The sequence below is a fragment of the Anopheles moucheti genome, chromosome X (assembly GCF_943734755.1).
Source record: "Anopheles moucheti chromosome X, idAnoMoucSN_F20_07, whole genome shotgun sequence".
NCBI lineage: Eukaryota > Metazoa > Arthropoda > Insecta > Diptera > Culicidae > Anopheles > Anopheles moucheti.
In genome coordinates, this window is record NC_069142.1 from 1,395,256 (window position 1) to 1,411,709 (window position 16,454).

General features: G+C 45.2%; 3 protein-coding genes across 6 annotated transcripts; 2 read left to right on the plus strand and 1 right to left on the minus strand.

Annotated features, from left to right (window-relative positions):
• LOC128307094 (serine protease HTRA2, mitochondrial) lies at window positions 1-1,577 on the minus strand. 2 transcript variants are annotated; one of them, XM_053044818.1, is made up of 3 exons: window positions 1,540-1,577; window positions 350-1,470; window positions 1-286 (listed from the first exon to the last, which is right to left on the minus strand). In XM_053044818.1, exons 2-3 carry the CDS (start codon window positions 1,444-1,446, stop codon window positions 118-120), a joined length of 1,266 nt encoding a protein of 421 aa, XP_052900778.1. In that variant the 5' UTR covers window positions 1,447-1,470; window positions 1,540-1,577; the 3' UTR covers window positions 1-117. The 2 variants fall into 2 exon arrangements, with proteins under 2 accessions (XP_052900778.1, XP_052900779.1); XM_053044819.1 differs by having other exon boundaries at window positions 350-1,458; window positions 1,540-1,554.
• A 1,451-nt stretch (window positions 1,578-3,028) lies between these two features.
• LOC128306955 (allantoinase) lies at window positions 3,029-5,442 on the plus strand. The gene is made up of 4 exons (XM_053044636.1): window positions 3,029-3,229; window positions 3,303-3,482; window positions 3,555-3,968; window positions 4,115-5,442. Exons 2-4 carry the CDS (start codon window positions 3,312-3,314, stop codon window positions 5,027-5,029), a joined length of 1,500 nt encoding a protein of 499 aa, XP_052900596.1. The 5' UTR covers window positions 3,029-3,229; window positions 3,303-3,311; the 3' UTR covers window positions 5,030-5,442.
• Window positions 5,443-7,998: 2,556 nt separating this feature from the next.
• LOC128306617 (sarcoplasmic reticulum histidine-rich calcium-binding protein-like) lies at window positions 7,999-15,094 on the plus strand. 3 transcript variants are annotated; one of them, XM_053044176.1, is made up of 4 exons: window positions 7,999-8,135; window positions 12,244-12,408; window positions 12,469-12,693; window positions 12,775-15,094. In XM_053044176.1, exons 2-4 carry the CDS (start codon window positions 12,316-12,318, stop codon window positions 14,227-14,229), a joined length of 1,773 nt encoding a protein of 590 aa, XP_052900136.1. In that variant the 5' UTR covers window positions 7,999-8,135; window positions 12,244-12,315; the 3' UTR covers window positions 14,230-15,094. The 3 variants fall into 3 exon arrangements, with proteins under 3 accessions (XP_052900136.1, XP_052900135.1, XP_052900137.1); XM_053044175.1 differs by lacking the exon at window positions 7,999-8,135 and adding an exon at window positions 8,295-8,640; XM_053044177.1 differs by lacking the exons at window positions 7,999-8,135; window positions 12,244-12,408 and adding an exon at window positions 8,295-8,640.
• Window positions 15,095-16,454: the final 1,360 nt, after the last annotated feature.

The window sequence follows — 16,454 nt, forward strand, 5'->3', positions numbered from 1 at the left end:
TGTCTACATATATTCCAAAATTCGTCCAAAAGGTGTTCGGTGTCTGATCTGATGTAAACTATTTCATTTGAATCAAGTGGTAAAAATCATTAGCAAAATAAATTAAACACTCTAGCACTAAGTTGACTCCTCCGGGAAGACATGCACCGTAGTAAGCTGCTGGCCGCGATAGACCGACATTGACAGTTTTTTGTCCTGTTCCAATAGCAGTTCGTAAACATCGTTGGAATTATTAATCTCCTTTCCATTAACGTGCGTTATGATATCACCCGGCTGCAACCCTCCGCTATTGAGAATAAGAACACGTTAGTAATGTGTGCAGATACTGCAAGGAAATAGCATCACTTACTTGTACGCCGGAGATCCTTGGATTACCTTCCACACCAACACGCCACCCCGCACGAAGGGTGGAAATCTATGATTGCGTTGTTGCAGCTCGTGCAAGATTTCGGGCGTCAAGGTTAGCATCGTGATGCCGATGTATCGTCGATATGCGGGCACATTGCTTCCCGAGCGCCGTTCTGACCCGACAGGCGATTCGTTAATTTTGCGCAGGAATTCCTTCGCGTGGTCGATCGGAATTGCGAAACTAATCCCCGACGTGACCTTCATGCTGTTGATACCGATCGCTTCACCGTCGAGATTTACTAGCGGGCCGCCAGAATTGCCGAATGTGATGGCCGCATCTGTTTGGATGTAGTTAATGTCCTTCCCGCGCAGTCCGAGCTCTTGCGACGGGCGCTGCGTTGTGCTTACGACCCCGGCCGTTACCGTGTTGTTCAGGGAGAGCGGACTCCCGAGCGCTACCACCCACTCACCCGTTCGCAAGTCTGCCGAATTGCCGAGCTTGAGCGTTGGCAAATTGTCGCACTGTACGCGTACCGTAGCGAGATCCGATGCCGGATCAACGTGCTCGACGTGACCGGGGAAGGTACGACCGTCGGTTAGCTTTACCGTAACCAACGTGTGTGGTTTGCTCACCACAACGTGCGCGTTCGTCAGGATCAGTCCATTCGATTCCACGATAAAACCGGACCCGGTCGAAACCGTCATTGGTTCGCGGGTGAAAAAATCTACATGCTGTCGGTCTCGTATTTCCAGGTATACTACAGCCGGTGCCGATAGTTCCACGGCGTCCGCAATGAAATTAAAATCTTTTCGCTGGCTACGTTTTGGCGTTGAATGCGTTTTCGCAATGACTGCCGGTAATGTCCAACTGAAACCGCGCTGTTTCTCACCGATCTCCAACTGTTTGTAGACGAGCAGTCCCAATACTCCGGTCAGTGCCATCGTAATGCCAACTTTTCGGTGAAAATTCCAGCCATTGTCGTTACTTCCATGCTGTTCTGTTGTTTTAATCGGTCGTGACGTATTTGTCGGTGGAAGATGAGCAATCGCCAGTAAACGATGCCGGAAAATAGTGGAGTTTCGCAATGCGCAATACATGTTTTTCTCAGCCTACAATCATACCTAAAATAGAAACATAGCAGTATTGTGAGCAATAGCATTTTGTCAACGTTTTGCTCTGTCGATACATACGTGTACTTTGATCATCGGTAGCCGCGAACGATGCGAAAACATTTCCAGAAACAGTTTGACAGCATCACCTGATTTGTTTGACGTTTGCGGTTGTTTATTTACGTTTTTGTTGCGTACAATTGAAACGACCGCGTGCGTGTGTGCGTCAAGCATTGCGAACAAATAAATTTATAGAACGAAACAAAACGTATTCTTTTACCACGCAATATGTTTTTAATTTAGTAATTTTTTATTCAATTCGTTTATTTCTTATCCCACAAAGTAAACAAAAGATATTCTTTCATGTGGGGTTTTTATTTAAGCAAAAATATTAATCTATTATCACTTTTACCGCCTATCGCTTCATGTTTCGCCTTCGGATGTTTTAAAACTCATTCAGTTGAATAACAAACGTACTTATCGTCTTTATATGACTATTATATGACTTACAAATGAATAAAGGCGGGAATTAAACAGCATTGGTACAGGCTAGAAGTTAACTAGAACAGTTTAACTCATACTGAGCAATTGACGAAACCATATCCTGATAATTATTAACAGATACGTTATTTTTTCAAATTATCAACTTCTATTACTCATCAACATAGAGAAAAATTATTCAATAGCTTAAAATTAATTTTGCAAAATCTGTAAAAAAGCGACCACTCCCAACAACTATAATTAGTCATTTACCAAGCGCCACAAAGTATTTTTAGCTCACATCTAGGGGGCCCTTATCGCAATCAGCTTTTCGGGAGTTCAATGCTCAAGATTCCCAGACATTCTATCATACATGGGAGGGGCTTGGTCTTCTTGGCGTATTCCAAATGATACTACTGGGGACTTCATTGATGGTATAATATTTATGGAGGAACAACATAAAAAATATGATTACGTTTTGTTTTCGTGGACGAATTTGGAAACGTGAATCGTGTGATACGTAGCAGAGATGTTAAATCATCAAGCATGTACCAGAGCCATTGTAAAGAAACATTCAGATAATTGATACAAACATTCAGATCGACCACTAAATTCAGCCAAGATTTTGTAATCCAGGTACCAAGCTTATTGAAATAGCTTTGATAAAGGTTTGGATTGAATTATCTAAATATCTTTTACAGACAATGCAAATATATTCTGGTGTAATCGTTTGTGGCAAACCGGTCACAACCCCAACGCATGACAATAGCGCCAACAATAGCCATCCGAGCAGCAATTCCCTGAATTCAATTTCCCCCGTCCTGCAAGGCTTCAGCAGCGCAAGCAGTTGTGCTCAAGTCAATGTACGGAATTGTATTCAGGGATACAGCACACACACACACGTTCCTGTGCTAGGCAGTTCTGCACACACATCAGCCGACTGAGGGATACAATTGATGTTCTGTGTATCCTTCCAGCTAAACAGTGTGAGTGTGATTTTTAAATCCAATGGATAATATGCAATAAAGTTAACGTTAACAAAAACAAACAATATCAGCCAGTCTGCGATCAACTGTCCACGTGTACGGACTGGACCTCGTATGCGATCAACCAAAAGCCACGCTAATTACAATCAATGTAAAACAGCTGGGTGATCATACCACCTTGGTAACGTAGTGTAGAGTGTGCACATACAGAGATAATACAAAATTTTCACAGCTCAGCTCATACTACGAAAAAAGAACCTCAACAAAAACAACAACGGAAGCTGGGACCTTCCAGACGACCTAATGTACTGCTCCAATTGAAGACGGATGCTTTATAAGACGGTGTACTGACGCGCACATCCTCCATTCTGCCCACAGCTTCCAGCGATGGAAACCGTCTACACCAGCAAGCGAATATTTGTCAATAGCGCCAGCCAGCCGGCCGATGTGTTTCCCGGCGGGATCGTTCTGTCGGCCATTGACGGTAAGGTGACACGCGTCCTCAGCTCCCGGGCAGCTGTCGAACGTTACTTCAAGGACAATGAAGGTGATTTTAAGGTTAGTGTCAGGTCGTTCGCCATCTTTGCACTGCCTTTCCGGAAGACTTGACATCTTTTGATTTTCCAACAGCATTTCGACTTTGGCAATTTGATGCTTATGCCCGGGCTGATCGATACGCACGTCCACATTAACGAACCGGGTCGTACCGAATGGGAAGGTTTCCACACTGCCACAAAGGCCGCCGCAGCCGGCGGTTTCACCACGATCTGTGACATGCCGCTCAACTCGATACCGCCAACGACCAGTGTGGCCAACCTCCGTACCAAAGTTAACGCAGCCAGGGGAAAGATTTTTGTGGATGTCGCGTTCTGGGGCGGGCTGGTGCCAAACAATCATCACGAGCTGCGCCGCATGATTGATTCCGGTGTGATTGGATTCAAATGCTTCCTATGCCCTAGTGGTGTGGATGAGTTCCCACACGTATCGGAGGAACAGGTGTATGCAGCGGCACGATTGATCGAGGGCACTGGTGCAGTGTTAGCTGTAAGTTGATGTGGCTGAGAATTTATATATACGAACAGTGGCATAACTACTGCTAACTGTACAAGATGTGGAAGCTAGTGCACTAGTATTGGAGAACAGCCATGTGTACTAGTAATTCATATCCATTTCTTACTATTTCTTTATAGTTCCATGCTGAAGTCGAATGTCATCAACAACAAAAGGAAGACCTGTGCAACATCAACGATCCGTTCAAGTATCGCACATTTCTCCAATCCCGTCCAGATAGTATGGAGCAGCAGGCGATCGAGCTAGTGGCAAAAGTGGCTCAACAGTTCGACATTCGGACACACATCGTACACCTTTCGTCGGCACGAGCACTACCGACAATACGACATGCCCGAGCCCTCGGTGGCCGACTCACGGTGGAAACCTGTCATCACTATCTTGCACTTGCTGCCGAAGATGTGCCGGACGCGCATACGGAGTTCAAGTGCTGCCCACCGATACGGGATCGCACAAACCAGGAACAGCTTTGGCGTGCCGTGCAGGACGGCGAGATCGATCTCGTGGTGTCGGATCATTCGCCTAGCACGCCGCAGATGAAGCTGCTTACCGATGGGAAGCAGCGTGGTAACTTCCTCGAAGCTTGGGGCGGTATCTCATCCCTCCAGCTAGGGTTACCGCTGTTCTGGACGCACTGTAAGCAGTACGGTCTCACGTTGAAGGATGCGGTCCGATTGCTCTGCACCGAACCGGCACGTCTGAGCGGGCTGGACCAGTATAAGAGCCGGCTCGAGCCTGGTTACGATGGTGACATCTGTGTGTGGGATCCTGAGGGTACGTTTACCGTCACGGAGGATATGATCGAGTTCCAGCATAAGACGACACCTTATCTAAACCGTACACTGCACGGCGTGATACATGCGACGTTTCTGCGTGGCTCACCAATCTATTTCCGATCGCATGTGCCGTCATTTTCTTCGCCTTTGGGCAATATTCTCCTTGGTAGCAGAAACGAGAATACCAACAACAACGATAAAGATAAGCCACTGCATACGTCTTCTGAGGAGGATGAGTTGGAGGACGATGTAGATTTGTGAAATTCTACAATACTCATAAGACAACCTGAATTCTACTCCACTATTAGTTCTAACATATCTTTAGATATCGTATTACTCATCAACGAGGTACAACACACAGTGCGTACTAGTGAATTCGAGTCGTTTCCTAAGTACTGTTTTTATAGTAAACTTACTACAAGCTGTTGGCGGTAAGCGGGTTGTGACGTGATCACCGCATCTCTCGGGACGAGGTCAATGTGCCACGAATACGTAGATTAATTGAGTGGAAAGTTTCCAAAGCTGTTTGGCATTCGAACCGAATTTTGCTTGATTTTTGGTCGACAGGTCGGATCCTTTTAGGTGATAAGCACAGCGCGTTGGAACGATCAGGTTTAATCTCGTTTATATGAGGAACATGTTACGAACTGACGTACAAAAATAAAGTACAATTATACATCTAATCTTGTTTGGTGTATTGCAACTCTTTCAAGCATCGGCTGTTCACATGGCCAAATTGTTGAATAGTTAGTCTGTGCATGCCTGTTAGTCTGACCCTGCTGGCTTTGGTATTGTTTTCTTCTTCTTTATTTGCCCAACAACCTAGGTCTGCTATGTATGTATTTCTTTTACTTTATGTACTCTTCATTTACTTTATCTATTTTATTTTGTAATTGTAAGACGAGCCTCCTTCCGCACAACCGAAGAAAAATTTATTTTTGGAGGTGTCACAGAGGTTGCGAAACGTCTTCTGGATCATGCGGCAGTATGATTATTTTTTTTGCAGCTACCATGGGTATTGCCCATTGGCTATCAGGAGTATTGTGAAAGATTATTAAAAGATCACCAAGGGTGAAGCAGATTATCTGAGACCTCCGCCCTGCCAAAAATTTGACTTTTCCATTTAAAGTTCACAATCTACTTTCTGGCTGGATCCACTTTTATGCCATTGAAGAAGTGTACTGTATAAAGTGCTAAATAAATTGTATAACGGCGCGGTAGGGGGATCTGCACAGCAAATAATACCAGACATTACAATTCTTGATGCATCCACAGGGTCTATTTCTTAAAATTCAGTTTCATGCTAATTCCTAATATAACTTAATGTTCCCCTCTCTCGCCTTTGGTATTGCAAAATAGTATATTTGTCCTAATACACGGCAAAACACGTTGGTGCCGAAAACATTTTTAGTTCGAACACCATCGAAATTAGGATTTCCAACCCTGCCTTTCTGTTTCCAAACCACCATGATCTAACCGAAAGCATCTTCTGCCGTACTGCTCTACCCAAGCATCGCCATTCCGCACGGAACCGCAAAAGCAGCTCGGAATATCAAATGTCGAACTGTCAATAATTTTGGACCTGACTGCCGCAATGCTGCCACGGGGTGCCACTGACGTGTGTGGGCGCACGCTGGCGGTTGTTTTTTTTTACTTAATTCAAATTAATGACTATCAAGTATTGTTGCTGTGGTCCATGTGTGACTGTGTATATGAATTTAAAGTTTCTAAGATCCCTCCGTCCGTGTATGGAAAAAAAACTATACAGCAAGTATGCTACATCACAACAAAGGCAAAAAAAACAGTATATTCTGTAAGATTGGTTTACACCCTACTTGGCGCGGAGATTCACTAGCACTGACGTCATTCGTTTGAAGCAAGTTTTTTTTCTAAATTGATGTAAAAAGACTGCTTTTTAAAAATATACAGAGCAATGTAACATCAACACACCTCGTGTCGTAGCCACTGCAACTTGCAATGAGCTGCCGATTGATTGGAGAAATGTTTTAAAAACCAGAGATTAGAATGTTTTTTAATTAGTGTCTTTACTAATAGTGATGTACAGACAGATATCCAGGGCTCCTGCATACTCGCAGCGCCATCAAAGAGCGTAACACCTTATCACGTGCACTACAAAAACAGTTCTTCCGCAAAATCCGTTCCGCAACACACTAAATCCTCACCGTGCGAAAGTAGCTGTGGGTAACGCAAACGAATAAATCAGTATGAAAGGTAAAAAACTGTGCAGAGTCTGTCCCACTTAACAGCTACGCTCTAGATGCAAAAATCTCCCATTCTCGCTAGTTTGCCCATTTTCTGCTTTTTGTATATACGCTGACGAATTTTGGGACAAACCTGTAGAAGGAGAAATCGGTACTGCGTAAAAGTGATGCCGCCGTATTGATATCGAAGGAAAAGCGCAACAACTGCAGTAGAATAATGGGAAAGATGCAACATACATTGCTGACCTTTCTGATAACGCATCCAGCAGATATGAAGTTACGTTATTATCGTCCGACTACGCAGAACTAATAGCTGCTTGCATATCGTGCGCGGCTTGTTCCACGGAGTGAGCTTTCGGAGGAGCAAAAGTTTTTTCAATCCACCGTTTTGTGACTTTCGTCTACTCCTCTAGGGAGTCTTGTAAAGCTCGCAACCCACGAGAAGTTTTGCGACCGTACTTCGCGTGCTCCAGTGCTCGCTCGCTCCACCGGTTCCTTTACTATGCACACAGGACCTGTCCACAGCTGGACGACTGAGCACACCGCACACCCGCATCTTGCCAGCCCGCCCAAATGCCAAATGTACTTCTGTTCGGCAGGCAACTACGAAGACGAAAATCGCCATCCTCTCCGCACACACACAGCTCGTTTATATCAGTTCAGCCTTTACCGCTCTCCACCAGTTTTATTCGCTCTGTCTTTCTCTTGCTGCTCTTCGTCGTGTATGCTTCGTGGTTTTTTCGTCACCTTCAGCACCATGTATCCGTCTTGCGCATGTTACTCGCGCAGGATCCGCTGATCTCCCCGGTGCCCAACCGCCACCGGCACGAACAAAATGTCGCCGAGGTCGGTCGGTGAAGCGCGGTGGCGTGACAATACGGTCGCGAGATGTTGTGGGGCGGGAGCGCCTGGCGAATCAGATCGAGTCCGGAGAGTAAGCAAACAAAAACAAACCCTCCAGCAGTTAAAAGGAAGGCGCTCGCGCGCGCACGGTGGGTTGGTGGAAGAAGCAACAACAACAAAAAAAAACCACGAAAGGGGAAAAAAGACACACGGCAGAAAACCTGCCGTAAAGTGACACCGCCGCAACACTCTAGGCTCTCTCTACAACTGTTCTGCGGTAAAACATCACAACCGGGCGGAAGGTAGAAATAAAAGGAAAAAATATATATATACAACGCACAGCCCCCAAGTGTGAAGGTTTCCCGCGTATCGAGTATCTCCCATTCAGGCGAAACGTCTTAGCTCATTCGACTAGTTAACGCCGGACCGGACAGAGCAGGCTTGATACCAGCCACAAAGCCTAGACTACGCGCGCGCGCTCCGATTGAGCTCGGGAGGGTAGGGCCGTAAACAACGGACAGCATCACTGTAACACGTACAACAAACACACACACGCATACCCTAACAGACAAACACATGGCGATACACGCAGATGTATAAGTGATGTCTTTATTTGTATATTGATTCTTGGGGTCTCGAGTACTAAGTGCTTCAAGGCGCGTGTGAGCAGAGTCAAGTCGAGAGCGGTAGTAGGCAAAAGAGTGCGATTAGTATCAAACGGGTAGTGTCTAAGTGCGATACGAGGTACCCACCGTACTGGCAGCTAAGCCTGAAAGGCCATTTTGCCGTATGTCCAAGTGCATACAGGTTGGTGTCAAATCCACTAAATCTTTGAAGTTTACTTTTGGGAATCTCTACATTAATGATAAGTTTAGTGGTGAACAAATATTATAAACAGTGCATGCAAAATTTTCTTCATCCTCAGTCTGGTTGGTACAACATTTTGCAAACGAAGTTTTACTTAAAACATTGGTAAGAATGGAATAACTGTCCTCTTCTTGAAAGTGCAAAGAATCAAATACAAGAGCGCTAGGTACTGAAGTGTTATGAAAATTCAAAACAGTTCGTTACGATTGATTTGTTTCAACGGCAAAGCACAAATCACCGAGCTGACGTGCAAAGACTATCTTCAATACTTATCAGATCCAATCAGTGCTAGACACAATAATCTACAATCAAATTAATCTGCTCATCAATCATACGTAGCGAGTGGAATCCTATTTCATCACGTGATGCGATGGTTACATCTTGTTTTTCTTCATCTTTGAATGGTCATTCTGAAAAAAAAACAACAGATGTGTTTGTGTACAACGCATTACGGTGGGCTTCAAACCAAAAATGTTTCTGTTTTTTTATTTCGATCAAAACGTTTGCTGAGGAAACTAGTCTTAGACACCGAGGTGGATTAGTTTTCATTGTTTTTCATCAACATCTGATACTAAGAAATCATTATCTCATCCAAATGTCAATAAGTTGAGAATGGGTGAACCGAACATCATCGTAACCCAGCAGTAAGGCAAAACGGCATCAGTTTGTTTTTATTATTGCTTTGCACATCCTCTGCACAACAGTACGCAAGTGAACAGATTTCGCTCTGTCTGGTTGGCGGAAGTTGAGCGGTAAGAATCACTACCGGAATGGCGACTTAAACCCCCGGGAATAATGTCGCAATTATCAACACCGATGGACAAATAGGCTTTAACGTAGGACTACAGCTGGAGTATAAACAAATGCGCTTAAAGTATTATTACATTCAGCAACCCACTCTAAGTCCTGTCAATAGGCTCCTTAATGATGTAATCCGGGTGTGAACGTCTAGAATTGTCCAAAGGTTGTTTAAAAGTTCGTCAGTAGCCAGCGGTCGTGTTCTATTGATACGAGAGCATTAAGGTTACGAAGAACAAGCACCGTAGCAGCTGTGCTGTTGGCAAGGGATACAAACCTAATGAGCAGTTACGACGGAGATTGAATAAAAACAAGAAGTGTTTATCAGCGACAGGGAGCAAAAAGTTAATTTGCATCCAATTAACTTCAGGGGTAGAACCACCTGCGTTTTGATTTCGCGTTGTTTTCTAACCTATCTATTACGCTTCATGTTCGTACGTGGTGTATCAACAAATTCGTCGCCATCTTTGATACAAATGATACAAATTTATGGTTTTAGGCTGAAGTTTAAAGTTTTGCTAGTAGTCCTTGCAACAACGTTGTACGCACCGTCTTTTGGTAGTCTAAGCTGGACGACAGGTACCAGGTTCAGATCCGGCACCCTTGTTTCAGCGCCTTCAGCTTACAGATCTCCGCATCGAACGGCAATCGGCAATCACGCAAGCAAACGATTGCCACTGCGTAAATAGGCGGAGCAGTTGGGTTACCGTTGAAATGGTACGGTGTGAGGTTGCGGTGTTTGCATACTGCAATTAGGCGTACGAGATGCATAAAACAACTTTTCCACATTCCAGCAGTGTGGAGGCACCTCCGAGTGTACGGGGGGCCTCCAACTGTTTTACCCTCGCCGCACCTCACTCTTTATGTAAGCACCTAATGCCTGGTTTCGAGTAGAGCAATGGACACACGCACACACACGTAAACAAAGTTCACAAACGACTGTCGGACACACACGGCCAGTACGTGCCGCAGGGTCCAGGTCCAGTGCTAAAGGTGACAGGAGTCTACTTGTAAGGTAGCTTTCCGCAAGCCGAACTATTGTTGGGGTTCGTTTCATTTCCCATCTCGCGTGAAACACACCAGCATTCTAGGATTGTCATTCAACACCTGCTGCTCTTATTAAATAATAAAACTAATTAAAGCTTCAAAGTCTTCCTGGCACCTGGTACTTTCACTTGACCATGATAGTAACACATCAAGATTGAAGAACAATAAGCAATGGCAAAAAGTACTTAGAAAAGCTTGTTCTACCTAATACTCTTTACATTATGCTATGGTAAGATAACTATGAAGAAGTGATCCATTCAAGCAGTATGATCAGATATCTCAAACTACACTTTCACCGCAACCTCAACCAATAACGTGTCTTCCACCTTTCCCCTCGATATCCACCCATTACTTCCTGCATGAACAAATCACATCCACATGGCCATAAAATACCGTGACATTATTATTTCCTAAATATTCATCGACATCGACCAATGCTTTATTGGCGGGTCTGGATAGACATCTCCGCCCTGCGTGCTGCGTGCTTGCACGGCCGTCTAAAAGCCGTCAAGACGGGTTTTTGTTAATGAACACCTGTCCTGCGCAAATTTAATCCCACACCTTGATGAGTCATCCGCTTGGGCAGACCATCGGCGCGGCGATGTGGATGACTTAAAACTCCAACCTCCAACATCCCCCCCTCCTCTTCACTCTCCGCAGTAGCACTAGGGAAACATCAATCATCCTGCTGCGGGTTTGAGCGGTGATTTCAATACGCAAAAAAGACACGGTTTTCGGCTTTCTTCTCCGACAACCGGAGGGAGAGGGAGGCGTCGTCCGTTTGCGGTTGCGGAACACGACACACGTTAATTAGAAGTCTTGTAGTTTCTCAAGATGCATGAAACAATCCGTATGTTAATTAAGCAATACACGCAGCCGCTGCAAAATAGAACAGCGAGGACACGGTGCGCAGGAAAGGGTCAGGTGCGCCAGAACCAGCTAGACATCACCGCGTATTGATAGATGTCAAAAACGTTCGCAAATGCGTGTGTGTGGTTGCCTTTTAGCAATATAACGGCACTGCTTTGGTGTGCGCCTGCAACAGGGAGCTTCAACAGGCGGCTAGCTGGCCCAACAGGCCAAACTGCTGTGGGATCTGCCCCGTTCCTTACAAATATTTATGCTTAGCTTATCACTTTGTCACCAGCATACGGCTAAAGCTTCACAAACTGCTTCAATACCTTTTTTTTTAAAAACAGTTTTCACTCGTATCGCGCTCTTACCCGTCTCGACAAAATCTACTCCTGAGGTGTCTCTACACCGTGTGCTTGTGTGTGGCGCAAGCCGAGATACGCCTTGTGCACGGCGAAAAAAAATCACAAAAATGCACGGTGTTAAGATTTCCATGCCGGCAGAAAACTTGTTTGGCAAGTAGCGAGCACGGAATTTAGCGATAGTTTGCCGATGCTAAGTGGTGTTAGATGATCGAAGCTAGAACTAGTTTGAGCACGTCTGAAACCAGCCGAAGCCGAAACTTGGCAGGCCGCCTGCAGTAGAAAGGGAAGGCCCCTCGCCGGGAGCCCTGGGACCTGGACGAGAAGGGAGAGAGAAAAACGCTTTTCTAAACCAATCCACCACCGGGTGCCACTAATATTCAACACTAGATGCAACGGGGATGGTGATTGAGCATTGAAAATGAAACTAATACATGTATCTCTTTTTCTTCTCTCTTCCACTATCCTCCCTTTATAATTCCAGCCCTTGTAGACAGGTTTTTTATATATATATATATATTTCGGAACGGTGTGCATACCACAGCCAAGGGAAGAGATGGCCACAGTGTCGAATGTTTGGTTAGCGTTGGCAACAGTGATCCTTGCCACGATGCACGGAATACCTGCAACGGCAAACCGAGAACACAAGGTAAAGACAACCTAATTCGGCTGAAACATATCTAAGCATTCTTTCCTTTCCTATCCCCAGGTTCACAATATAGTGCTTTACCCGAACAAACAGTCCTGGTGTACGACGCGTAACATAAGCCAGGTTATAACGGAACCGGGCTGCAAGCAGGTTACGATCGATAACAATGTGTGCGTGGGTGCTTGTTTCAGCTACTCGATACCACACACGGAACCATCCGATCCGGGCGAGATTATAGGACCGTATTGCGACTCCTGTCAACCGTCGGACGTATCGTACGTTTTCGTGAGTAAACCGTGCTACCTGTTAAGCTAGCCTCTTAGTATATTGCTCTTATGATCCTAATATGCAATCCATGTTTCACAGGTTAAGGTGGACTGTACGGAGAATGCGAACATGAAGAATCCCTACTTGTACAAACAGGTACAGCTGATACACAACTGCACCTGTACGGCGTGCGACGAACAGTCGACACATCGGTCAACACCTACCAGCAATACCCGTGACCTGTCGGAAGGTTCACAGGAGCATCTGCAAGGTTCGGGTGAGCAACTTCACCATCATCAGCTACCGTTGGTGTTAGATAAGGATCAGGATATGCTCTCGGCCGAGCATCACCATCAGTCCCATCGTACTTCTTCGCATGCAAAACACACTGTATCAGGTACGGGATCTGAAGAAGCACATGCAGACAGTGATATGATCCAGGACGACATACCGGAGATACTGGAGGTGGTGCACTATAGTGAGAATGACACCGAGCCGATACGTCACACTCCAGTGCACGATCTGCAAACGCCTAACAGTGGTACGACGTATATGGAGCAGCAGCAACTCAACCACTACGAACACAACAGCCACACGGACAACGTGAAGAAGCTGCTACATCAGAAGATCGTCAAGCTACTGAGATCAATCGAGGAAACGAACTCGCAGTCCGATCGGGAGCAGCTGATCGAGATGATACGGCTCATCAAGGGTACCAGTGATCGTAATTGGGATGAGCTGGTCGGGAGTCTACAGTCAGAAAACTCCATCCTTGACTTTACCCGTCTTCGGTCCGAGCTGGTGGAAGATGAGCCGTTAAACGTACCGTCATTCGGTGAAACCGAGGGCGATAAAGGTGACGATCCAGCCAAGCAACAGCATCATGCTGATCACGATAGTGCGAAACACGCCTCCACGCCAGAGTATGCAGATCACCAGCGGTTGATACAGCACCAGTACGACACATTACGCCACCGGCAAAACCATCTTCAAGAGCATGGGTCAAAGGAAAATGCGGCTGATGAGGAGAAATCTTCCCAAGAGGGACACATAACGCCTGGAGAAACGATAACCCCGGTGAGGTCACACCATCATGCACATCATCACCATATGGTGGGCGAACGCATCGATGCGCATCATCATTTAGCCCGTGGACCGCACGGTGCGTTTGTAATCCAATCGGATCAGGACGAACTGGAAATACACCGGAGCATCCAGAACGGGCATGAGATAAAGGAAAAGATCCACATCCAGGCGCACGAACTGAAACCCAACCATGTCGGTACGGTTGTTACGTACGACGGGCATGTACCGGGACCGGCAGTGACTGCCAACGTTGGATCGATGAAGGTGGACGGAACTGAAAACCGGGACCATCGCTTCCAAACACCTCATATGCATCCGAGGCAGCATTCGCAGACGTCCCAGGGTCATGGTGGCCATCACGGGCATCACACTCACGACCATCCAAACTCTGACCGTGGACATCATGGGTCACATCAAATCAAACCACACGTAGCGGCCAGCGGACCCGTCGGTGATACCGAACAGTGAGACGCACCGGGCAGAACATTCCCTAACCATGTACCACTTATTTGCACCATATTAAAATTCCCCCGTAACATAATATATACGCCAATACGATTAAATGTGAAGGAAAATAGAAGAACCAATCCACTAGGCGTTAACTTTATCGTGGATTGAAAGCCTGTTTACCTGATAACTACATTTTAAAATCTCTAGTCGCCTAGTGGTTTTGTGGAAACGTGACTAGTATATGCAGATTAGGATTGCGAACAGTACAGTACCTAACTTTATCAAGAAAAGGAACGAAAACTAACTCTAGTTGATAGACATTTTTAAATTCACTTCATTTAGGGCAACTCCGGATTTAACGGAAATCTGTGAGCTCTTCTCCAAGATGTTACACAATAGATTTCGCCAACATATTCACTCCAAAATCAAATCAACTTACCGCAGAACACAGCGCTACACACCGGGCTTGTAAAACCATTAAAAGCAGACAACGCTATTCGTATTGCATACATGAGCGAACAATTTTAACCTACGTACAACACAATTTGAAAGGAATCTCGTAAATTGTACCAAGTAAAATAGAGTTAAGAACATGAAACGAAAAAAAGTACGCCAAGCTGCCTCAATATTTACACAGAATGAAATATGAGTAAAATTCATTATTCTACAATCAATTGTACCATTTCTGGCAAGAATGTTAACAAAACTGTATAAAAACAAATAACTGCGTCTTCTGTTTGATTTGCATTTTGTTTTTGGTCAACACTGGGTACGGTTCGTTTCACTGTACGGCGGACGTTTTATCACCAAAATCAACGAATTGGAAATTAAAAAAAACACCAGCACGATAGAAACATCGAACCAATAACTCGATTACACACTTTTTCACCACCAACGCAGCGTAATTTCATTAAAATAAATCCGAAAATCTTATCTTTCTTGTCGCACAGCAACTGCACCGATGCAAAATGTAAACAAAGATCAGCTTGGCGCCAAAAAAACTACGCTATACCAGGCGCACCAGCGATCGCCACGGAGCTGTCAAAATGCGGTCCTCCGTGGTGCCGCTATACAAGCGCAGAATTGGAACCTTGCTGGAAATCCTGCGCCCCCGGTAGCGGGCCGATTTTAAGGCACTCTGTTCACATAAGAGCTATATAGCTATAATGCACGGCTGTCACTTTCAGCTGTCAAAGCACGGTGCTGTATCGGCGAGCAAAAGTTTCCGTGCGTTTGTTTATGGAGATACATGATTAAAACACGCCGGTAATTATTCGAAAAAGGGGGTAATTTGTTTTTCATTAGAACGGGGTGGATAGAATGTTCTTTCACAATCACTGGTGATTAATTTGCTATATTTTATTCGGCGGTTAAGCGTGCAAACCGGCGTTATAAACCACACTGGAAGCGATCGTGGTAAGCTTTCTCGCGATTCTCTATTTCAGTGCCGAAAAGCGGAAGTCCTTACTTTTTTCAAACTTTTCTGCCCGGTACAAAACTTCTACAAATGTTTTGAACGCGTATTGTACCGCTTGTGATCGGTTTCTAAATACGATATGTAAACCATTGTAAATCGCCTCCGAAAGATGTTTGTTTTCTTGGCACAACAAGCGTGTTGTAAATAAGCGTTTTGAAAGCACCACCATTCAGAGTGGGTAATCTAGTCAAATTCACGCTAAACATGAGAAAGTTGTTTGTTTGGCAAATGTTGCAATTTCACGATATCTTACGATATTTCATCTTTATCGAACTCTGACACCGTGAAAAATGTTTTTAAAGGTTGGAATTACTGGTTGCATGACAAAATATGGTAATTAATTCATGGAAGCACAATTGATTCTGGATATCCAAGGTCCCCCTTCGGTGCACTCCTGAAGCACACATACAGATCCAGCTGCCGCCTAAATGGCGGTGAAATTGAATGATTGCGCTCTTGCTTCTTCCCGACTCAAAACCTTTCCAGAAGGTTCAGACGATATGGGCAACTCCGACTCCCTCCGAAGTAGCATCGCATCAAGGAGAACAAAACTCTCACATACACGCGCGCTCAAGAGATAATAAGCAATAGTAGTGTAGCGAAGAAAACAATGCAACGCAGAAGTTGAACTATTGCTTACGTCGCGATGACGTAAGCGTATGTCGCGGAGAAGAGAAGGAAGCCGTGGTTCGGCTTCACACCGTTTCGTGCGCTTTAGGGTGAACACAGCGCGGAGCGGGGTTTGCATGACGTGATTCTGGCATCG

Excerpts from the sequence above, each read along its gene's own strand:
- LOC128306617 (XM_053044176.1), top strand. The coding sequence starts at position 12,316 with ATGGCCACAGTGTCGAATGTTTGGTTAGCGTTGGCAACAGTGATCCTT. Across the intron at positions 12,409-12,468 it reads CGGCAAACCGAGAACACAAG|GTTCACAATATAGTGCTTTA; the intron begins GTAAAGACAACC and ends TCCTATCCCCAG. Across the intron at positions 12,694-12,774 it reads CGGACGTATCGTACGTTTTC|GTTAAGGTGGACTGTACGGA; the intron begins GTGAGTAAACCG and ends CATGTTTCACAG.
- LOC128307094 (XM_053044819.1), bottom strand. Across the intron at positions 287-349 it reads CAAGGATCTCCGGCGTACAA|CGGAGGGTTGCAGCCGGGTG; the intron begins GTAAGTGATGCT and ends TATTCTCAATAG.
- LOC128306955 (XM_053044636.1), top strand. The coding sequence starts at position 3,312 with ATGGAAACCGTCTACACCAGCAAGCGAATATTTGTCAATAGCGCCAGC. Across the intron at positions 3,483-3,554 it reads ACAATGAAGGTGATTTTAAG|CATTTCGACTTTGGCAATTT; the intron begins GTTAGTGTCAGG and ends ATTTTCCAACAG. Across the intron at positions 3,969-4,114 it reads GCACTGGTGCAGTGTTAGCT|TTCCATGCTGAAGTCGAATG; the intron begins GTAAGTTGATGT and ends ATTTCTTTATAG.